At 42.1% G+C, this 25,112-nt stretch overlaps 1 protein-coding gene across 1 annotated transcript in view; it reads right to left on the reverse strand.

The window, feature by feature from the left end:
• Positions 1-25,112, reverse strand: part of LRGUK (leucine rich repeats and guanylate kinase domain containing) — a 68,908-nt gene that overhangs the window by 15,855 nt on the left and 27,941 nt on the right. The window contains exons 11-16 of the mRNA XM_090041545.1: positions 21,609-21,728; positions 17,529-17,625; positions 16,314-16,427; positions 7,988-8,189; positions 6,740-6,853; positions 3,638-3,795 (exon numbers count right to left, since the gene is read on the reverse strand). Of these exons, the coding sequence (XP_089897671.1) occupies positions 3,638-3,795; positions 6,740-6,853; positions 7,988-8,189; positions 16,314-16,427; positions 17,529-17,625; positions 21,609-21,728 (805 nt within the window). The remainder of the gene's footprint in view (positions 1-3,637; positions 3,796-6,739; positions 6,854-7,987; positions 8,190-16,313; positions 16,428-17,528; positions 17,626-21,608; positions 21,729-25,112) is intronic.

Here is a 25,112-nt window from a genome sequence, read left to right on the forward strand (position 1 = left end):
GGGCTGCTGGTGCAAATTAGAGGAGGAAAAAAACAGCGAAGATGTACGCTACTATCATAAGACTCCTCACAAATGACTGAGCAAAGCAGAGCTGAACTGTGTCCCACCCCAGAACACTTCCTTCAACTTCTTATGCCCCAGGTAGGGAAGTGATGGGTGAAGAAGGTAACAAGTCCAGCTCTCCCAACTCTATGTCAACTCAAGTTTCTGTTTCTGTAAGCTTACCCTTGGCCCACCCGGTTTGTCTGCCCTGGGAAACTGTATTGTGCTGTATAACTTTTATTAAATACAGACTGGACATAAGTAAAAACTTTTTTACTGTCTGAGTCTCTACAGTCTGGAATAGACTCCCCCCTAGAAGTGGTGCAAGCACCTACTCTGACATGTTCACATTGCGTTTGGATACTTAACTTGCTGGGGTGATCTGACCCCAGCTGACGCCCTGCCCCTTGGGCAGGGGGCTGAACCTGATGATCTTGCGAGGTCCCTTCCAGCACTAATGTCTATGAAATCTATGATATGTCTTTCTTCAGAAGAAATGCTCTTCTGGGACTCTACAGTTAAGGACACCTTTCACACCTGGGTCTCAGCAGATCAAATCATCTGGTCCTAAGTATTTAATCAAGTGATACAGCACAATGCATTTTCCCAGTACAGACAAACCCAGTGGGCAACAGTTAGCGTACAAAACCAGGCAAACCAAAAGCTCATTTCATCATGATACTACCACATACCAAAGTCTGTTTACTTTAAATTGGATAGCCAGAAAAACATCTTTACTGTTAGAAAAGTGAGGCAGTGGAATAGACGCCCAGGGAAGCTGTAGACTTTCCATCACTGGAGGTGTTCAAGAAGAGGTTGGATAACAACTGGTCAGGGATGATCTAGGTATAGCGATGCCTTCGTTCTGTTATGGGTATTTCGCATGGGCTTTGCTGGTTGGTGTGCAGAACTGGGAGGCAATTCTTCTCCCCCCAGTCCCCCCACTGGTGCATGTGGCAGGGTGCGGGGGGAGTTAAGCCTTCCTCAGAGTATTGAGTGTTGGATACAGCCAAATCTTAGGATTTTTACTGGGGTGTGGCAATGCTCCTGCTGGGACTTGGAGGCTCCTGGCTAGACAGTCCTTCCCTCCACTCAGAGTCAGACCAAATTGCCATATTTGGGGTCAGGAAGGAATTTTACCCCATGATCAGACTGGTATGGACATGGGGGTTTAGACTGGTATGGACATGGGGGTTTTTACCTTCCTCTATAGTGGGGGGCATGGCCCTGTACTTTGGATCTCTTAACCATATTTCAACAACCTTTACAGAAGCAGAACATTGGCTATGCTCCCCCTGCTTTACTTGGGACAGGTTAGTGTGTTATGTCTTGTGTTGTGTCTGGGTTGACCGAGTAGTTTTGCTAAGAGGTTCAGCGATGGATTTGTGTAGGGTGGTTTGGATAGGGACGATCCTGCCTCAAGCAAGGGTTGGACTAGATGACCTCTGGAGGTCCCTTCCAGCCCAACTTCTCTAGGCGTCTCTATGAGACGTCTCTTTGTTTGGCATGATTCTGGTATCATAGGACCTGGACCCATAATAATTTGGTGGTCCTGGGTAACTTCCACCACATGACAAACCAGCACTGCAGATGGTAGAAAATGAACAGGAAAACCAGCACAACTCAGGCTACATCGCTGAAGCTATTCACCACCTGGATCTTGGTGAATACTCTACTGTGGCTACTCCTGCAGCAAAAAGCCTCTATTTTGTAAAGATGCAATTCTGCCTGGTTGTTGTGTGGAGTATGTATCCACTTACTACTGCCTTGCACCTAGCATAGTTAATTATGCCCACAAAAAAATAAAGCAATGCTCTTTATTCCTCCTACTCCAACGTCTCTGACTAGCAGGACTTGCCACTGATTGTCAATGCCAGTCATGTTATGCTCTCTTTTTGCCTTTCCACACTGTGGAAAGCAGCTGTGGCAGCAATGCCTTGCACTTTTAGCAGCCAAAAGCGCAGGACTCCTTTCTACTCCCAAATGCAACAACTTAAGAGTGAACATTATTTCAAAATCATAGAGAGATTTATACCCTTAATATTAAAAATGACCAGAGATGCATTTGTGCTTCATCTTGAAGTATTTATGGATCGACACTCCAGCTGGTGCCCCAGGACTTCATCATACACATGAAAAAATATGTTGGGCACTTAGGGTAGTAAATAACCAAAAAGACATTACTAGCATCAGACAAGGAAACTAATATGGAAGAGAGCCTTTCAACCACCAAGTAACTTGAGACCAGGTTAAATTATAGCCACTTTCATTGTAAAACACTTTTTGTCTGGCTTGACAAAACATAAACCGTCAAAAAAAAGATGAAGTAAAGAGAAAAGAAAATAAATTGCTGTGATACGGGTGATGGTGGAGAGCCCCTGAGGTGAGAGAAACACTGGCTTCTCCCTCACCTCAATGTAAGGTACATTTTGATGAAAAAAACTCTAAAAAGAATGACATCCTTGACACTTAGTTAATTGTACATGGCTGGAGAGGAAGGACTGTATTTTTGAAGATGGAGGGCTCCCTATCCGTGTAGTGCATTTTACAGTCGCACCTTTCTTACTGTAAACCTTTAAGCTTTGATACCCAGGTGGTTTTCTGTTTCTCAGCTCCATCCTGAGATGGAGGCAGAGGCAGAGGCAGAGGCAGAGGCAGGTGGCTATAAATACAGAGGTAGTGACAACACTGTACAGCAAGCCATGCCTGCCCAGCCATCACTCATCATTATGACATTATAACCAAATGAACATCTTTTAAAGCTTCTGTTCTTTTTGTTTAATTCTCCCTTGCCATTATCATTAAACTGGAGCATTAGACATATCGGCTTCCTAACACCAGCCCCATCATGTTCTGCAGGAAGAGCAAATGAATATCTGCTTTTGGAGAACAAACTAAAAAAAAAAAGACAGAGCCAAAGTTGCACAAGACTATTTGAAGTTGAAGGATGTTGGTGAATCTACAGATTGAAAAGCAGAAGAGGAGACCCAAAAGTAGCGGAGAAATGTGCCTAGATTTAATCCTGAAATGAATCAGCGTCAATTCCCAACCACCACAGTTGAAGTGGTTTGCCACTTCCTTTCCTTTCCTTTCTTGTCTTCTTGTGACAAGGTAGTTAGCAGAATTTGCAGATTCATTGGAATATGACAGGGCCGCACTGCGAGAGCTTCTGCTATGGCCTGTTTTGCCACTGGCTTTAATGGAAGGAGGATCTCGCTCATAAGTAGCTCCTGATAAGCCGTGTTTATCCGACAGATTATGGTAAGTTTGTCATGCAGGCAGCTCCCTTGCCCCTCACTGAAACTCATCCATGTTTTAAGCTGAATGAGATGATTCCTGTTCATTCTTGCAAGAGCACAGGCTGTCTGACTCAGTCAGGCCATCTGCTCCCTACCCCATTCATCCCTTTTAGCTGATAGTGCTCAGCCCATTTTCTTTAACATGCCTTTGTTATCTTGATTCTGAGCAACTTGCTGCTGGAAAAATATTGACAAAGGAGTTGAAGAACAGCAATAAAAATGATCTGGGAAGAAGCATGCCAATTTGGTCTATAGCTTAGTGCTCAATAATGCATAGGTTGGCATTTTTCCCTTACCACTGGCGTTTTCTGTGCGGAGAGGTGAGCTGAGATCCTAGCAGCATAGTTTCTGGCCGATGAGGTCAAGAATTCACCCGGGGCAGAAGGATGGGTTAGTCTAGTAGCCTCTCCACCAGTTGGCGTTCTGTGATCTCCAGTGGATGGTGTTCTAGCACCTAGCAGGGAACAGGTATTATATCATGCACACATAAGACCCCTTCCCATAAACACCATTTACCACGAGCTGAAAGTCACAGCTGCTATCAGAGCTGTGCTAGGCTTTTCTTTCAGAATGAAAATCTAAATGATAAAAATGTGAGAGGTGAGTATTTTTTTGTAGCTGCTACCTCTTATTGAACCAACTGTATAGTTAGAAAGGACACAGACAAGCTTTTGGGTACCACATAGCCTTCCTCGTTGCTGAGAAAAAAAAGCAAACACAGCTTAAGCTATATAGCAGACAGAACAAAAGCATGCGCAAAACCTCACATGTAAATATAAGGGATATAAGAGACATTATCAGGTAGCTAACAGACAAGAGAAATGCAGTAGAAAGGATAACCTAACAAGTGGAAGAGCAACCATTCGAGAGGGATGCTATCACTTGTGGAGTGCAAAGAAATAAGCAGAGATCAGGTAAATTATAATGGGCCATGGAGTCAAAGTCTGTGTTAAGTCCCTGGTTTTTTTTGTATCCAGTAAGCTAATGATTTTCTGTTTCCCATCTTTTGAAGGTGTTCTGAATATTTCTCTTGAGCATGAGGACTGTAAGGTCAGAAAAGAGGAATTTTTCTGTGAAAAATGTTCATCTACTTGCATTCTAGTTTCTGTCCTTCGTCTTTTTTCTGAGATCATTCTTTCCAATCTAATGTGATCGTTAGGTTGAGTAATAAATGGGATTCATGTGTGTTACTTTGTTCAGGTACTCAGCTATTGAATACTGCTACCATTAAATTATTTGGACTATTGTAACATCTTACATTTGATAAAATCCAGTGGGGAATTAGGAGGTAGTGCTTTTGCTCCTGCAAATAGAGTCTGCACCTGAATTTTTGTGCAGCATTAGTCAGTGATGAGGACAAATCTGAGTGTTTGCACCTTCTCCTGGTTTGCAGGCTGTCAAGATCAGGGAGGCTGAGACTCGGCCTAGCCCAAAAGTTATCCACAAATAACGACTTAGACTTCAAAGACAGCTGTTATGAATAGTTATATTAAGGTAGCAAGCAGAAAGCCCAACCAGAAGAAGGACCCCGATCTGCTACAGAGAAAGACAGATCTCTGAAAGAACTTACAATGTAAAAGACACTTGATGGGTGAAGGAAAGGGAGGCAAATATATGCAATCTTCAACATATTCAAATTTTGAATAGGTACCTTCCTCAAACGCCCATCGGGCCACGGGTATGTGAACAGTGTATCCCAGGAAAACAGTGAAGAAAAAAAGGTCCGATCACATGATGCAACTCTAAACTGAATGTAAAATCGACTGACCCATGACATTTTACTCCTGGGACATGGTAGATTCTTCCCAGGACAGCTGTTCATTTGTGTGCTGCTGCCCGGAAGCAGCCACCTCCAGGGTTTTGCTTTGAGGCTTCCAGTACTGAGGCAACTCCTTCACATAAGTATAGTGTCACCCTAGCCATGATATGCCACCAGTTTGTAGATGCTACGATGTTTAATGATGAGAAGTGAAGAGGTGAAAGTTAAGCCTCTTAGGACCCTGTTCCAGGTGCTGCATATCATTCACTTTGCAGCCTTGGGTGAGATACCGAGCCTCATTCTCAGACATGCTGAATACTTATGACCCTCCCTCAATTTCCCTGAGAGTTATGGGTGCTCAGCATCACAGATAACCCCAACGTTTTACACTACTCTCCATCTCCCTATCTATAAAACGTGGATAGTAATATGTACTTCACAGAAGTCTTGCAAGACTTAATTAACAGTTGTAAAACACAGAGAACCTGGGATGAAAGCTGCTATGCAAGTGCAAGGCATTAACATCAGTTTATAATAATGCATTATATTTCTTCTATAAAAAGTTTTTAAAAAGAGGAGCTTATCTGTTTTCTCCCAGTGTCTTTACTCTCTACGTGAACAAAAAGATCTTGCACAGCAGTTCATTAAAAAAAGAATTAACAGCCTATCATAATATCACACAACCAATCTTCCCCTGCTACTATCTTACTCAAAATGTCCATATTAAAGTCAACCTTGAGGCAAGTTTTTTAAAATAAATTATTTCACGCAGTCCATAAGATGAGAGACACTCTCTGGAAATAGGATAGTTAAATTTATTTAAACACCTATAAATGAAGCTCTAAATGAATTTAATGGCATGTAGTAAATTTGAAAGTTACTTTATAGATAGCAGAACTGCCAAAACCCAGGCTAATGAAGTTTCTGGAGCCAGCAATGAACCACAAAATTGATAGAACTCCAAAATGTTAAGGAATATTAAGGTAGTCCCTAGAAGGAACTTCAGATGCTTTATATCAGAAACTGAAGCCAAGAAGAAGATTCGAGAAATTAAAAACAAATGGTGGGAAGAGAAGGCGAAAGAAATCCAACAATTTGCTGACAATCATGACATGTAGAGCTTCTGAGGTCCCTTCCGACCCTAACATCTGTGGATCTATAACCTGACTCTTCATCAGGTTAAACAGTGTACTCCTCCCAAGCAGCATTCTCCTGAGTGATCTCCCATAAAAAGCAACCAGAAAGAGGACTGTTATGGATTTGGGCAAAGTTCTGCTGGCACAGCCATCAGCAAGTGGATGTGACCTTTTCACACCCCTAGCCAATGCAGTTCCACCAGAAAAATAAATGCCATGGGTGCAGTCGTGCTGACAGAAGAAGGCTTCTACTGACTAGCTTCTTTCATCTGGGGAGGCAGTGCAACTAAGGAAGGACAAACCCCACTTCTGTGGCCATATGGCACATCTCCACTACAGGGTTCTGCTGAGGTTCATGACCCCAGGAAAAGGGCAGCCAAGAAACCATGTAAAGCTTCAGACTAGCAATCCTAATGCTTCTTCTCTCACAGACAGAGCTCTCCCCAGCCATCGTTAACTCTAGAAACGAGTGGGTGCCAGCTCTGGAACTCCACGTACTGTACCTCTTATGGATTTGCTGTCCAAGTACAGACTGCCATCAGAGAACGAAGGTTGCTCCAAACCTAGATACTCCTTTATAACGAGGCTCAGTTTTGTGTATGCCTCGTCAAGATCATCTGCAAAAAAACCAAAACAAAATAAATTAGCATTTCAAGGAGGGAAGAAAAGGATACTTAAGAAAATAACCACTGTGCACCCTTTAAAGTTACAGAATCAGAGAGGCCATTTGGAGCCTATCCTATGCCAAATGTTTTCTAATAAACACATCTCCAAAAAATCTCGTCCCTGTGTGACAAGACTTCCCTTGCTTCTCCTGGGAGACTAAACTACAGCCGAACATACCTGTGAATAAAAACCTTTCCCAAAATTCAGCCTATAGTCTAAATTCTTATATTCTTCCTAAATGCTCCCCTTCTCAAACTTTATTTCTTAGGAACTACACTAAGAAGTAAGCTCCATGTATCCTTGACAACAATTAAAAATAAACACTAACGTTTAACAAGACCATCCATTTAATCTAAACCTCAAAACCTCCTCAAACAATGGCCATGCAAAAAAGTAAATCTGGAAAAAACCTCTGTCCTAAAATCCTCTCTCATAATTTTCCCCCACTCCCTAAAAATCCTGGAGAAAACATCGGCATCACAGAATGCCCTGGAGATCAGCAGATTCAATTATTTTAGACCAAGACGCTGAGCAAGTTATGAAGAAGAACCATTGCAAAGAATCTCTTTGCAGCAGCATCCTTGCCTCATCTGTACCTGTTGACCTCAAATGGTACCAGTATGAAATAAGGATAAAGAGCCGACACATTCAGAGCCTACTGGGCAAAAAAAAGAAAAACACCCACTGCTCTCAGCTAAGTTCAGAAACCAATACAGAAGTTAGGGCAAAACACAGAATAGCAACATCATAGCCTCAGATGGCACAATGTAGTTGAGCTACTGTACTGCTGATTTCTGCACCAGGTTCAGCATCTGGATGGATTTAGGATGTAGTTAGAGCACAGTACAGTTAATATTGAGGTGACACAGACAGGGACCTGCAACTCTTTTTGACCCCAGGATAAAAAGTAGCTGGGTTGCTGGGTTTAGCTTTGGTGTATTCAATCTTGCTGAGCTTAACTATTTTCCTCTTTTTTTTTTTTTATTGCTTCACAGACAGCTTTGTCTGCTGGGCAGTTTTATTGCTTCCATTGTCCTCATGCTGGGGTGGCAATCAGATTTGTGGCACAGATGAAACGGACTCACCCGTGTCAATTATTGCATCAAAATATCCCGGAGAATCCTGATTTATTTTGATATACATGTCCACTCTGTGGATGGCCTCCTCAATCTCTGGCCGGCTGAATATCCCTTTCCTCCGCAGATGTCCCTCGTATCTCTCTCTATTCATTGGTACGAGCAGGATATATCGCGGTTCAAAGTAGGAATTTTTCAAGCTTCGCACAGCCTTGAAGAACAAAAAGAAAGCACTCACCGCTTTACTTCTGAAGCTCGGTGCCTATCAGTGCTGGGTTCATGTTCTCCCTGTATTTATAACAAACCTTCACTTATACAAAGGTTGCAAAGGTATTCCACAATTTTAAAGAGACAGGATCAAGTTTGTCTCTTTTGTAAGGTATCCAGGTTGTAGCCATACTGGTCACCACCAAAAGAAACTCCTGCCTGGAAGAGCTTTGCATCTTTCCACTCTTCTATGAAATACAAAACATCATAACCTGGAGGAAATATACTTCTACATCCTGCTTGCCACCAGACAACTTTGAGGTTTTTTCAACCTTTCTCTGTGCCTAACCTGGGCAAAATGAACTATTCCAAACAGGAGACTTTACCACACCTTTAGCTCTCTTGTGAAATATGAATTTTCATTTTTACCTAGGAGAATTTTTACAAGCTCTGCTCTCTCCTATGCCTGATGAAGGGAGAGCATGTCCAAAAGGTTGCAAATAAATGAATAAACTGCTTGCAAATATCTAGTTGGTCTAATAAAAGATATCACACCTCTTCCACGAGTTTTGATCTGTTCTGTAAAGCACTTTAAGATCTACTGATGAAAACTGCTACCTAACAGCTAGGGACTGCAGAAGTATCATAAGCTCATGGGTCAGGGTCGGAGGGGCGCAGGGGTACGCTGGCCACTGTAGACCAGGGGAAGGGAGGGACACGTGGGTGAGGAAAAGGGAAGGCTTACCTTCCTGGGCTACTGCTGCCACTGCTGTAGCATCAGCTCCACATCAGTGGTAGCAGCCATGTTTCACGGCCAGGCTCCCTAAGAGCAGACTCTGGTGGCCCCCTCCACATATATTTGGTGCAGGGCTCTACCTGCTCTGACAAAGACTGGAGAGGGGTGGAGAAGCACCATTCCACTTGCTCCACTTGTCCCCCGCACCCAGATCAGAGCTTTCTTCTCAATCAGGATGATTTCTTAACTGATGCCAAGCAGCACAACTCAGTGTTTAGAGGGTGAATCTTCACTAAGCCAGTTCTCTTTGAGGTCACGTATCTGAACAGTATAAAACAGCCTGCAACATTTTTAGAGGATCCTGAAGAATCCAGCAAATATCCAATTACAGACATGCTTTGGGTCAAATTCTGCACACGGGACTGCAGGCTGCAGCCCCTCTGCTCCAGGTTTCATGTGGCCTGCTCCCTCTAGGCTACCCAACACAACCGTTGGGTTTATACTGGCAATCACTAGGGTGAATGTCCAATCCTCCAAACTACCTACATTGACCAGTTCACCAGTCAAATCACCCACCTCTTGGGTGGCATATGAGAATGGTTAAATTCCATCTGGAAAAGAAGGAAGAAAGAAATCGAAGGGAAATATGGGAGGCATTTAGGGAAACAGAACATAATTACCTAAGTTTGAATTCAGACAGAATGCTAAAAAGTAACTCCTTTACCCCCAAAATGTTGAGGTGCTCTTTAGTTACAACCCAGAGACATAAAAGAAGTATGGCCTCAGGGGAGAGAGACATGGAAACAGGCACAATGAGAAATGCAAAGTGCTGCACCTAGGGAGGAAAAATGTCCAGCACACCTACTGCCTAGGAAATGACCTGCTCGGCAGCATGGAAGCGGAAAGGGATCTCGGAGTCCTAGCGGACTCCACGATGAACACGAGTCGTCAGTGTGACGAAGTCATCAGCAAAGCTAACGGCACTTTATCGTGCATCAGCAGATGCGTGACAAACAGAACCGGGGAGGTGATACTTCCCTTCTATCGGGCAGTGGTCAGACCGCAGTTGGAGTACTGCGTGCAGTTTTGGATGCCACACTTCAAGAGGGATGTGGATAACCTGGAGAGGGTCCAGAGAAGGGCCACTCGCATGGTTAAGGGCTTGCAGGCCAAGCCCTCCGAGGAGAGACTAGGGCACCTGGACCTCTTCGGCCTCCACAAGAGAAGGTGGAGAGGCGACCTTGTGGCTACCTATAAATTCATCATGGGGGCGCAGAAGGGAATTGGTGAGGTTCTATTCACCAAGGCGCCTCAGGGGTCACAAGAAATAATGGCCATAAGCTAGCAGAGAGCAGATTTAGACTGAGCATTAGGAGGAACTTCTTCATAGTTAGAGTGGCCAAGGTCTGGAATGGGCTCCCAAGGGAGGTGGTGCTCTCCCCTACCCTGGGGGTCTTCAAGAGGAAGATGGATAGGCATCTGGCTGGGGTCATCTGAACCTAGCACTCCTTCCTGCCTATGCAGGGGGTCGGACTTGATTATCTATTGAGGTCTCTTCTGACCCTAACATCTATGAATAGAAACAGCAATTTAAAAATTAGAATAATTTCAGACTATCTGAAACCAAGAAGCAGTATGGTCCCTATTTGTAGAGTGAAGGGATTAGTAGCAAGTTACTTACAATTCTCTCCTTATTAAAATGTAAGTTACAGGTAGAACAGATGGCACATTTATTTAATAATAATTATGATAAAGCACCAGCTCTATGGCTGCCTTAAATAGGTTGCTGCAAAGCAGTTTTATTATACAAGAAGATGAGATTGAACTCATGAGAAAAGCAATAAGTAGCGGAGCAAAGCAAACTCCTATACTCAATTTGGTGGCAACTTCCCTGTTTATCTCTTTGTCATAGATTCATAGATGCTAGGGTCGGAAGGGACCTCAATAGATCATCGAGTCCGACCCCCTGCATAAGCAGGAAAGAGTGCTGGGGCTACATTACCCCAGCTAGATACACATCCAGCCTTCTCTTGAATACCCCCAGGGTAGGGGAGAGCACCACCTCCCTTGGGAGCCCGTTCCAGACCTTGGCCACTCGAACTGTGAAGAAGTTCCTCCTAATATCCAATCTAAATCTGCTCTCTTCTAGCTTGTGGCCATTATTTCTTGTAACCCCCGGGGGCGCCTTGGTGAATAAATACTCACCAATTCCCTTCTGTGCCCCCCTGACGAACTTATAGGCAGCCACCAGGTCGCCTCTCAACCTTCTCTTGTGGAGGCTGAAAAGGTCCAGTTTCTCTAATCTCTCCTCGTAGGGCTTGGCCTGCAGGCCCTTAACCATACGAGTGGCCCTTCTCTGGACCCTCTCCAGGTTATCCGCATCCTTCTTGAAGTGCGGCGCCCAGAACTGCACGCAGTACTCCAGCTGCGGTCTGACCAGCGCCCGATAGAGGGGAAGTATCACCTCCTTGGACCTATTTGTCATGCATCTGCTGATGCACGATAAAGTGCCATTGGCTTTTCTGATGGTTTCGTCACACTGCCGACTCATGTTCATCTTGGAGTCCACTAGGACTCCAAGATCCCTTTCCACTTCCGTGCCACCCAGCAGGTCATTTCCTAGGCTGTAGGTGTGCTGGGCATTTTTCCTCCCTAGATGCAGCACTTTGCATTTCTCCTTGTTGAACTGCATTCTGTTGTTTTCTCCCCACTTGTCTAACCTGTCCAGGTCTGCTTGCAGCTGTTCCCTGCCCTCCGGCGTGTCCACTTCGCCCCATAGCTTAGTGTCATCTGCAAACTTGGACAGAGTACATTTCACCCCCTCGTCCAAGTCGCTGATGAAGACATTAAAGAGTATCGGTCCAAGCACCGAGCCCTGCGGGACCCCACTGCCCACACTCTTCCAGGTCGAAACCGACCCATCCACCACGACCCTCTGGGTGCGACCATCTTGGATATAAAAGCAATAACTTTGAACACAATATCCAATCAATTCCAGCATTGCAGGAGCATTGTATGCATTGACTAGCAGAGCCCTATTGATTTTGGTGACCAGTGGAAGGTGGGGAAAGGGGATCAAAGAGTTCTGAACGTTTAGCCAGAGCCCCTGACCCCAAGTTAATACCCCCATTAATTTTTACCAGGTCTGAATGTACATGTCCACACCAAAGGACATGGAAAGGTTGCAATGAGGCATAAAACCCCCACTGTATGCATGATGCACCCAAAAAGGGTGCGACACAGCTGCCCTTAGTAAATACTGGGCATACAACCATAAACATGCCCAAAACTCTTTCCATGCGCTGTTCTAAGGAAAGTTACGCTGGGCTGCAGGGCACTCCAAGCAGGTCTTCCCTAACATGGGGCTTTGATGGGACAGACATGCCCTAACTGTCTACAGACTAAAAAAAACAAACAAAAAAACCCAGCTGACATGGATACCTTCCAGCATAACATCCAATGCTCCATCTCAGCTCGAAAAGGGTGAAACACCCTAAATGACTTACCTCCCAGACACAGAGAACAGCTACATTTACTTGATATTAAGAATATTTTGAATTTAAGATGACCCCCCCCAACAATTAGATTCTGTACATGGAAAGTTATAGCAAATTTATAATTTTCTGTATCTAGAATCTAATTATTGGTGGGTCATCTTAAATGTGTCTCTGCACTGCTGCAGCTGGAAAACAGCAGCAGGGAGGCAGGCAATGGGAAAAGCAGAAGCAAGGGGGCAGGCGAGGTGGGGGGGAAGAAGAGGCTGGGGTAAATAGTGAAGAAAGCAGGGTTGAGGAGAAGAAAGCGGGGTAGACACAGGGGAAAGTCAAGGCTGGGAAAAAGCAGAGCTGCTGATGCTGTCCCTGCCCCAGCTGGGCTCCCTGCACAACTGTTTCTCCCAGCTGTGATACCCTATTCTAAGATGAGGCTTTGTTTTCCCCGTGATGAATGAGGGAAAAACCCTTGATTTAGAATTGAGTAAATGTGTTAACTTAACAAAACACAAATCATCTTAGCCATTACTCTATCTGCATCTGTCCCTAAAAGAAAGGGAAAGAAAGAATTGTGTGGGGGAATGGAAAGATGGAAGGAACCTTTGGTGTATACAAACTTGTCTCATATACAAAATGTGGTATCACTGAGATGAGGGGTGGGCAAGTGGACCATGGCAGGGCCAAGTGGGTCAGAAACTGAAGATGCATCTGAAAAGTAGGACCAAAACATAAATTGCCTGCCTACGTTGCACTTGCAGCACCTACAACTATATGTGCTAACTGTGTGACTACAGACCCCAGCAGCCAAGGGGAGAAGGGTGAGGTCTGGAAAGTCCAAACTTGATCCCAGTTCCTGAAAAATCAGGTCAGTCGGCGCTCGGCAATCCTGCCCTGACTCCTCCTTTCAATTTGTTGAACATATTCTCTTGTAAGTTGGGTGGCTCTGGTCCTTGATGTGCTAGAGGATCTTTCTGGGTCAAGTTATCTTCTCTTTGCCTTGGGGTTGTCCAAACAGGGGGATCTTGTTATCCACCATTCTCAGAACATGGACAAAGTAAGTCCACCTTCTTGCCTGTACCTTTTGTGCAGCCAGTGATAACTGTATGCGCTCCAAGATTTCCACATTCTTTATTGGAGCAAGGTAATATCTAATATCTGGGCAAGGTATCCACACAGAAAGCTTATTCACTTTCCTTGGAGAGACCTGCTGTTTTTCTATGACTGATCCATACAGGGGTATGCCTAGGACACTGCTACTTAAAATTCACAGCTTACTGCCGATGGTGTTAGATGTCTCTTTACAATATTTCTCCTATGTACCAGAATGCAATGCAACTTCCCCTCACTAGAAATTTATTTACTACAAAGCTTGTATAAAGTTAGCAGTAGGAAATGTGCTCTAGATTAAAGGGAATTAAATGGCTCTGAATGTTTAGCTGTGGCTCATTGGCTATGATTAAAAATTTCTCTTAGTAGTTTTAAATTACTTTGTTATAGGCTTACCAGAACATAATGGACTAAAATATTTTCTGGATATGTCTATCTGGTGCGAGGAGTGCTGGGCTGAGATGCACCAGGTATACCATGCATGCTAGCTCCCAAACTGAACATAGCGTAACCAGGTTAGTATAGTGCTGCAAACATGCCAGTAAGTTCTGCCTTGCAGAGGGATACCTGAGGGTGTATAAGCCATTGCTATATTTCTGTCACCAAAATCTATAGCAATTTAGACCGCTCCATAATTATTGCACAATTATAGAAGTCTGGCACTAGAGAGATTTGTTAACTGACTGCCCAACATACTCTTGTCACTAATACTCAGTCTCTGTCCCATACGTATGGGATCTCTTTTTTAGTAAATATTATTCCATGGAGCTCTTACTTCTAAACCATTTAATATGGCACCTGCTTGGTGAAACATTCCTTGGAGATCTCAGAAGAGCAGAGACTCCCTATGCCTGACAAAGGCTGCTCGTGCCCGAAAGCTTGTAAATAACTTTTTTCCAACTACTGAGTCTAATAAAAGATCTCACATCTACTCAAAGAAGTTTGCCTGCCAAACGTTGAGACACATTTCCACTGTCGTGGTCTGTTTGTCTTCATATGTGAACTCAAAGTTCTAGGCTGTAAGAAGGCAAGCACACATGATGCTATCTAAAATCAGTGGGAACTGAAGATAATTCACTGTCTCATGAACAAGACAGACAAAGGGTGGGAAAGGGAACAGAGCCACAGAGAGATTAAATTACTTGGATGAGATTGCACAGCAGTTCAGTACCAGGCACTTGCTTGGCTACCCTTGGCCCTCAGGTATGTGGGGATGGGGGGGATGGCTAGACTTTTTTATTGACACTGATGAGCAAACTTATAAGTAATGACTAATGTACATACATTACTGTATATACCAAATATCTAGATGCACAAGAAGGTAAAACACACCCGATTAATCTCTTCAATAACTGTAAGACAAAGTGCTTTCTGATTTGCTTAGTGATGATCTGATTGTCACTCAAAGTCATGTTTTAGTGATCCACACTCATTTGATGTCTGTCTTATGTTAAGAAATCTGAGACCAGTTTCTGATGTACTTATGTGCAATGGTATCTTAGCTCATAAGCAGTCCTGATCATTTCAACACGGCTGGTTGGTGCATAAGGGACCAAACCGCCTTTCAATAAATGTACAACACACGGCCCATGACTACTGCACTGCCAAGCAACAGAGGTTAGCTCAGTTGGAGGAAAGGGCAGTATGGTCTAGAGCAATGATTTTCAACCAGGGTACTATGGCACCCTGTCATGCTTTGAGATACTTTCAAGTGTGCTCCAAGGTGCCAACTAACGTTAGCACTGATATGTGTACAAACACGAGTTACAGGATAAACCTAGAAATTTCAAAAAGGAATCCACAGTCAAAACAATTTGCCTTGTTGTGGTCTTTCTGAGTTCTTTGCAACAGGAGACTTGCTCTATTATGTTTTTGTAGTCCAAATATGAGTGAAAGGTAAGAACTGGCATTTTCAAGGGAGCGCCACGAGTCTAAAAAGATTGAGAACTGCTAATCTAGTGGACAGGTCAATGACTGGGAATCAGTAGTGGATATTCCTGGCTGTGCTACTAAATTGTTGTATAACCTTGGTCACATAACTTGAACTTTCTGTGGCTGTTTTCTCTCCGAGACTTGGTGTACCTACGTCAATCAAGCCTGTAAACTCTTCAAGAGGACTTCGTGTCAGTAAGTGGCTATACTCTGTCTCCCACAATGGGACTCCCATCTCATTTAGAAATTCTAGGTGCTATGAAATCCTATGAAGGTTCATGTCTTGTTCTGCGCAATCTCAACTTTCAGAAACCTCTTTAACTGTTACAGTGAGCAGAGTATAACCCATGCGGAGATACCTACATCAGTCTGCAAAGCACATGCACCAGTTACTCTGGTAGGTATGAACTGCCTTTGCATGTCAGTGCAGTAGTATATACTGACTCCACAATGAGGATAATTTAAATGTCAATGTTGTTAATTATTTCATTTCTTGTTACAAATCTGTACAATTTACCAGGAGTTACAGTTTATTTTGGCACCATGCATAGGTGCCAGCTGGAAGACACCTCTACAAAGGAGGAGCCAAAAATGTTTGTGGAACTAGGTGGCACATCCAATCACAATTTGAACATCTGTAGAAACTACCATCAATGGAAATTTCTTTGCAAAGCTCACAAAGATGGGACTTATCTTCTGATGGGGACAGAAAGAATCTATTAGTACTTGTAAATCATGATCTATGTATTGTTGTCTGTCATGGTAAGCATTATGTACATCAAGAACAAATAGCAAAACTAAATCCAATTGCTTAGGATTCAGCCTGGACAAGTTTCCACATTTTGTAATAGATAACACTTACCTCTATTTCCAAATGAACACAACTTGCAAGTCCCTCTCTGGCAATTGATTCTACAGTCTCTCTTCCCAGGCCATAGTAATAGCCACTATATTTATAGGTTGCAATAAATTTCCCCTGAAAATAAACACAATAATGCATCATGACAATGGCAAGACAGTGATGACAACTGTCCTACATGGTAGCATGGTAAAAATGATCATTCTAGACTTCTTTGGATCCCATTAGTGAAAGGCCCTACCATGCCTAAATCATCAATGATAATGAGGCCACAGAGTGCAAAATTTGCAGCAAAGAGCAGGGGCCCAAGCGTACAGGTTTGTACACTGTTCATGGATAATAAAACATCAGTCCCTGTAAAACAATCTGCTGACAGGTTACAGCTTTTCATTGGTTATTCATTCACATGGGAAAAGAACATAAGATCTAAAGCAAGGGCATCTTCCTTTGATACTGCATCAAACCATAATGCAGCATCGGATGAAACAGAAGATACTAAAGATGAGAGGGGAGACACAAAGCAAACCTGGAAGGAGACTATATAATTGAAAGGGAAATTTCAATATTAAAACTTGGGTAATGAAACTTTGGTACTCCACAGCGTGCGCCCAAACAGATGTAAATATCTGACACTGAGGAGGAGTTACTAAACACACTCGGTGGCTTAAGAATTTCTGGGCTTTCCTGCTTGTGGGGACAGAAATAATGAACGGCAGCAGGGCGTTTCAAGATAAAACTGCACTGTAGGACCAGAAGCACAATAGAAGCAGTAGCTGAAGGGATTCTGCCCATAGAGGAGAAAGGGACAGAGAAGATGCTTTCTGGGTGAATTTCCTGTCCTGTGGTCCCAGAAGGGCTGTTGAAAAAGATGACGAGCTATTTGAGCCTTCCAGCACCACTGTTCTCCTAACCCACATGGGCTATGTGCATATGCAAATAAGCAACTATTTAATTGTAAGACAGTGTAAGATTCCAGCTGAGCATTTGGCCTGTTGTACTCGGCACTTCTGTAAGTACGATAAGAGACGGTGTAAACAGCCATTTGTATATCTATGTATCAGCTGCGGTTACTGTTCATATGTGTCGGTTACATAGCAGTATATACACATTTTTTTCCCAGAAATTAGGTCCTTAAAAGCTTTTTTTTCTAAAGGGAGGAGCAATGGACTTACTGATGCCACAGGAACAGGCCTACTTAGACACTCCTCCAACGCTTACCATGTTCACCATTTTAACAAATGCTTCCTGAGAAACGAAGTAGAAATCAAGTCTGTTTTCTTCTCCAAAATAGGGCGCCCTCGTGGTATGACAGGGACTGGAAGATATATAGGATAATAATGAAATAACTTGTTTTCAATCATTGAAGCAGCTATACAGTGGGATGGAGAATAAGGAAGAATGCTACAAATCATTTTATTTTAAAGGAGAGAAGAAATATGAGAAATATAAAACGGCGCAAATCATACCCCTAACGCTGCGTATTTGAAAGACTAACCTATAAATACAAAAAAAACTGTATTAATATAACATTATATTTTGGCTATAAATCTAAAAAAGCCAGGACAGCCTAAGCTGACACTGTCACAGCACCCTGAAGTTGGGAAAAGATGGATTTGTTTGTTTGCCTGTGTCAATTCCTGGTGAGCAGGGAGAGGAATTTTAAGTAGGGGAAGACCTGGAGGGGGTTAAGTTGAACAACGCATGGAAGGAGTAGGTAAAACAGAGGTTCTCAATTTTGGGGGGGCTCAGGGCCCTCCCCAGAAAATGCCAGTTCTTCGCTATCACTTGTTTCTGGAGTACAGAAAATTCTTCTGTTGCAAGGAACTTAGGAAGACCGTAGCAGGTCCACTGGGTTTGCATTTGAAATCTTTGACTTTATGTTGTGAATTGTATGCAGGCGTTTTCACTTCTAATAGCAACATCCTTAAAAGCATCTCCCAGCTCCCCAGGGTGCTGCAGCACCCTGGCTGAGAGCCAGTGAGGTAGAACAACCAGGCAGATGCTAAAATGGCAATGCCAAAATGAAATCAGAGCTGGGATCAGTAGTCAGCTGGAGATAAGACAGAAAGAGGAATTATTTCAAATGGTCACTACCACATAAAACAATGTAATGCACCTGACATGGAAACTTTATTCTATAATAAAATGAACATGAACTTGAATCTGGCTCTTTATTTAAGTTCATGTATGAAGAGATTTTGGTTTAAAGGGTTCAATGATTTTTTACTTATTCTGCTGCAATTAGCCATTGTGCATCTGGTCTCAGCCACTCACAGCAGCGGATCACGCCCTATTATTGGCAGATGCTACCTTGCCTTCTTTTTAATTTACACTGTAGGCAAGTGAAACAAAAATGTCATGCAGATCTCTGGTGTAGACTTACACTGATAACATTTTGTCTCCTTGGCTTTTGATAAACCCAGCAAAAAGTCATTCACACCTAAATTAGACTGAGCCTGGCTGATAATGAGTTTTAATCAGTTTTGTGACATAAAACTGGGCAGACAGCTTGCATGCTGAAGGTTAGGGCCAAACTGAACATTACAGCTCATTGCTACAGTGACACAGCATATCATGTAGACGTGCCCAGTGGCACTCCATGTTTATCCCTTGCAGGCCAGATACATGGCTGTGGGCTGGTCCGTGGGCCAGACTGGGGCCCCATGTTTCCTCCACCCAGTCTGCACACCTGAATCATGCTCCACGCGACCTCCGCTGGGATGAGGACCTGCACTGCCCAGCATTCCCGATCCAGCCTGCAGGGCCACACTATCTGGACCAGGGAGTTCCCCACGGAAAATCTGGCCACTGCTCCCCTGCTGCCAAATGTTCAGATCCATGGGAAGCCCTTTGTTCACTGGGGACTGGATCGGACTCATGGGCCAGTGGTTGAGTACCTCGGTCTAGGGCAAGGGACTGGAAGGCAGGAGTCCTACATTCCATTTCCAAGCTTGACATCCACCTGTTTTATTTGGGTATGGGGTATCACTGAAGACAAACCACATACAAAACTAGGAGCAACAGTCTCAAGTTGCAGCAAGGGAAATTTAGATTGGATATTAGGAAAAAATTCCTCACTAGGTGGGTAATAAATCACTGGAACAAGTTACCAAGAAAGGCAGTGGACTCTCCATCCTTGGAGGTTTTTAAGACAAAACCCTGGCTGCGATGATGTAGCTGGGGCTGGTCCTGCTTGGAGCAGGGGGTTAGACTAGATGTGACCTCCTGAGGTCCCTTCCGACTTTCATTTTCGATGATTCAATACTTGTGGGCCTGAGTCTCAGATATAGTCTGTTGTTTTTATATTGCCAGGGCATGGTAAAGGGATCCTAATGTAAGAGAAAATTCTAATCCTATGTCTACTACTTCATCTGCCAAAAGCAATGCAAATACCACTTGATCTTAATTTGGAATTGCAAATATTTCGTTTAATTCTCTTTTTTGTTCCAAAGGTGTTTCAGTAGATTCTTAACAATATAAAGAGTCTATTCTGATCATTTGAGGGTTTCTAACTGAAAACCATGCAGCACTTACTTGTCTGGTTTCTTTGTAATGTTGCTTATTGAATAAATATATACAGTTCTGGGGGAAAAAAAGCCCTGTCAGACTAATTTATTCTATTTTTTTCCCTGTATTAAGATATTAGGTATAATGTTGAAGAAGTTCTTTTCTTTTCTTTAAGACAGCTGAGCTGTAAACCACTAAGAAGTCAAGTTTATGATGCAGAGGTTGACAGATCTTTAAATGTAGCAGCATTAGTGGGTGCCACTATTTTATCAGTAAGCTGTGGTAAATGAGAACAGTGTGCTATATAAAACTTTCACTTCAAAGGCTGATTTTTGTAAAGATATTATAAATGCACCCAGCTTTAAAGGTCATTCCTGAGCACTAGCCAGATGGTTTCCGAGTCTAATTTCACTTTATTTTTTGAATCTCTTTTACACGTTACAACCCTTTTTAATTGCAAGGCCATGTTTACATTCAACTTGCCAGGATATCTTGCATGAAATACATTTTTAATGAGTGGAATGTTTGAAATTTAAGAGAGTAAGCTATAATATTGCTTAAATCTCCACTGAATAATTTAAATACAACTTTGCTTTATGGTTGCAATTTTCTGCTCCGTTAAGATTCTGTCTCTTTTTCTCCCTCACACATAATGCTTTTAAGGAATAAAATGTATACATAAAAAAGACATGTTCTTCAAAACCACACAGTGAAAATTCCAACCAGTTTGCAATTGGTTGCTATTGCAAACCTTACAAAATTTTAGCAAAAAAATGGAGTTGGCACATTTGATTTTTCCAGTCATGTAATCTTTGCAGCTTTTCTGTCAAATGTCCATTTGACTTCCTAAATTAGCTCATGAATCTAGTGTTTATATATATATATATATATATTGCAAACTGCGAGCAAGAAGAAATACAAATAGCCTTCTTCAAAGAGCAGGCAGATCCTGATCTACAGTATCAAACAAAAACCTAGTCCAGGGTGCTATGGTACTAGGCTTTTGAAGAATCAACGCCACTTGTCAGTTAATGAATATACCTAAGTATTAGCTCTATTCTTAATAGTTATTACACTATTACCCAGGAACCTCCCCCACTAGGATTGGGGCTCCACTTGGACAATCGCTGTATATATAACTAGAAGAGAAAGTCCCTGCCTCAAAGAATCTAAAGAGACAACACAACCAATGTGTAATGAACAGAGGTAATGGAGGAGAGAGAATGGGGGTAAGAAAGTGTAATACTGACAGCAATGGATGTTACAGGTCACTGCAGCGTATGCTATATAGCACTACCTTTGAAAGTTCGACACTGCTTTTGGTTAAGTGTAGAAAATGCCTATTTACTTTCATGACAGTAGCCTTAAGGGAGAGCACATTACAGTCCCAGCAATGACAGTAGCTTCCTATTCACTTCTGAATGCAAACTGTACAGGCGCCCTAACATTTTTGCAACTGGGCACATTATATAACGCTCAGAAGAAAAGTTTGCACTTCTTTAGCAAGACGGGGGGCAAAGACTGGATGGGTGGATGGACGCAAGAAACACTAAAGCTACTTTTTTTTTTTTTTTTTTTTTTTTTTTACTTTGCAGTTCACCTGGAAAGGATCATGATATTTATGACAGTGTACTTATTCAAAATAGGGAAGATAAATTAGGACTTCAGGCAATCTAGATCTGGTAAGAGACAGAACACACTGCAACACCCATTTAACTTGCTTTAAAAAAATGCAACAAATTTAGCCTTGCTCCCACTCCATGTTTTCTTAAGTGCCTGGGGTGAATTTACCTGTATCTGAAGAAATTATTGAACTGTCTGCAGATTCTGTGAGTAAGTTCCCGCTTCCCGCAGGCCACAGGCCCAACAAATATCAGCATGGGGTAGGGAGCATCAAGACTAGGCAAAGTGCTGCAAGAAGGGAAAACAAAGTGCTGTTGTACCTCCTGCAATGGACACTTTCACTCATGTTTTATAAGCTCTTTGCATATTTTGTCATCGCTGGAATTTAACTCCTCTACCTGTTGCGCTAGTCACGTAATTTATGCCACAAAGCAACAATAGACAAAGAAGCACGTGCAGCTGGGCAAATTTTAAACAATAAATTCAGCACAAAATATTTAATAAGAGAAGTCCTGGCATTTTTCACATGAGGAAGACTGCAATACGGGGTGTATCTGGCTCAGACTGTAACTTAGATTTGCGACCTTTTTCGAAACGCTCTCGCTGCTACAAAGATGCCCAATGATCATATTTTACTGGTCAAAGAAGTGGGCCTTGTATGTGTCTAGGGCTGACCCTGCAAACCTTTATACGCTCCTGCATTTAATCTCATTAACTTCAAAGGTTTGCTGGAACAGGGCAGCAGTTTGTAAAGTGCTTTCCAGTTCAGTCGGATGGAAGTCATTAAAGTGTATGGGCCCAGTCTTGTGTAGTGCTAAGCACCCTCCCCTCCCACCAACATTGACAGAAGTAGAAAGCATTCAGGACCCTAAGGCGACAGAATCCAAAGTGCTTGCAAAAATACAGCAACCTAACTTCAGACACACGTTTTATATCTTGGCCCAAGTCTATGTTTAGATACTGGAATCAGCAGCTCGGTTTTTCAGAAGCGATAAGCATCCAGCTGCAAACAAAGAGTAAAGGCAATTTGTGGGCGCTCAGCACTTTTGAAAGTCAGAGCACTTATTTAGGTGTCTAAATATGGAATGTAACTTGAGACTCATTTTTTTTAAATCTTCACTATGGTTTTTAAAATTACGCCATTTGAAAACACGTCAAAACCAGCTGAAATAATTTTTAAAATATCCTACTTTTGAAACTAATAAATGGTCTGACCCATTTAAGTTTTATTTTAAAGGGGGAAAATATTACATCTGTGCGCCAAACTTCAGTCTAATGTGATTTAAAACAGCTGAATATAAATCCCTGAAAACAGGGTTTATAATGGAAATGGCAAGAGAAATAGATGACTAAATCCATCTGAAATAATGATAACCTTCCAGCTTAAGCTAAGAAAAAAATTAGATAGTTCAGACTAATGGTTTCCCGCCTGCATTAGCTCACACCAGCAAAACAGCTCAATCCATCTAGGTACTTCTATAATACCGTACTATCTCGGTGGCACTAAAGCATTATTAGATTTTATCTTCTTAACATCCCTGTGAAGAAGGGAAGTACTATCCCTACTTCAGTGGTGAGAAACAGAGGAAAAAGAGCAAATTTAGTGACTTTTCCAAGGTCACAGGGTATTCTGGGGATAAACAGGGAACTGAATCCTGGTCTTTGAGTCCCAGAGTAGCACGCTACATCCCCTTAAACACTAACAGCAGAACAGCAGCAGAATCCCTCAGTAGACTTATAGTGTTTTATGGCATATTGTTTGCCTTTTATTCTGGTTACAAACATATTTATACAACAATTATGAAGAAAATATGAGCAAAATAACCTGGGACATTAAGAATGCCAACATGGTGAAATATGTAAAACCTATTGCTTAACAAAAACCTGCTAAAGTGATATATTCTGTTTAATTAAGCAGCTTCCCTTCCCTTCTTGGTTTCTCCATCTTTTCAGGTTGCCTTTCCTTTGCTGTTTGGAAAAAGACTGGCTCAACACAACATGGCCCCGAGAGATACCGGCAAGAAGAGCAACTACTATCATGAGTCTATTATTAAAAAGGGCCTGTAAGGAAGATATGAATTGTATGAAAAATGTTTAATAATGGGTGATTCAGGATTTATCTACACACAGTAGAAGCACCCTCATTAGCTACCTGAGGCCCTGTTCCTTGTGAATAATAACACCAACCCAGCTTTTGAAGATATAAAATTCCTATCTTTAAGATGGCTCTTAATTTATATTTCTTATAAATACATAAGGCCCCGATATGGATTTCCGAGTTGGACTTCATTCTTCAACCTGTTCTTTTCCAGAATAATATCATATCCTATACTGATATAATACGGTATTAGTGGATATGATCACACACAGAACTCTAGGCTCTTTAAACAAAGTTCCTGGATTTTTTTTTTTGGTATATCAGATGGACAAGGAGCACATTTTACAATATCCTATTTAACTGCATCATCACTTACTGTGTTTCAAATGACCCTATGTCATCATGTAATTTTTTCCAACAATATTGCAAGGAGTATCTTGTAAGGTGAGGAACCCTTGAGTTCATTTGTTGTGCATAGGCCAACATAAATTATCTCTGGTATACAGAGTACTACACAGCTGTCTCAGTTTCATAGATTTTAAGTCCAGGAGGGATGATTGTGATTATCTAGTCTGTCCTTGTGCATAACATAGGTCCAGGACTTCCTGAAATAAATCCTGCTTTGAGTCAGATAACTGTGACTGAGCTAGATAAAATCTTGGGGAAAAAAAATCTCCAATTGTGATTTTAAAATTTCCACTGGTAGAGTACCCTTCTATCCTAATAAAGGTGTTCCAAGGGTCAATTACTCTCACAAAAAATAAAATAAAATAAAAATAAAATAAAATACAATTGCCTTTTCTCTAGTCTGAATATGCCTAGTTTTCAACCATGGGTCATGCTATACATTTTTCTAGTAGACTAAAGAGCTACCTGTTATCAAATTCCTGGTCCTCATATAGGTTTTTATGGGCTGTGATTAAATCACGCTTTTCACCTGCGTTTAAGGTTGCGGAAGGAATCACATATTGTTTAAGCAATAGCAGGTTATCATGTCATTAAAGACAGCATCATAAAACATATGCAGAAAGGGCATTGCACAAATAATGGCAATATTGACATTTCCTGATCATTAAGTGTGTAACTTTTCAACTTTATGGCTCTCTCTAATTTTGTTTGAATGGAATTATTATTAATAATTGAAAAATAAAAAATGGCTTGTGTATGATCTAGGGATATTAATGCAAATGAGCTATAAAAATGACTCTAAATAAGCATTTTCTAATTTAGAAATTTAGAGGGAAAAAGCATCATTAGGAACGTTTCATTAATGAGCATGGTGCATGCTCTTCCAGCTGCATACTGGCAAACACTCAAAGCTTCATTAACATTACGAGTCACTACCTTAAGTGCCAATCCATATGCTTACCTGTTTGTTTATAGAGGACCTCTGAAAGCATACAGAACGTTACTGAAAAGCACATGTTTAGCAATAAAATATACGTATGTATAAACCAATATCTGAACTACATCTATGTCTGGTTTAGAAGGAATTCATAGCATGGATCTTCTGCAAAGTCGTCATGTGCTTGAAGAGATCCCAATCCTACAAAATAATAATTGATTTTACAGGC

This window comes from Crocodylus siamensis, chromosome 4, assembly GCF_052110815.1.
Source record: "Crocodylus siamensis isolate JL-2025a chromosome 4, ASM5211081v1, whole genome shotgun sequence".
NCBI lineage: Eukaryota > Metazoa > Chordata > Crocodylia > Crocodylidae > Crocodylus > Crocodylus siamensis.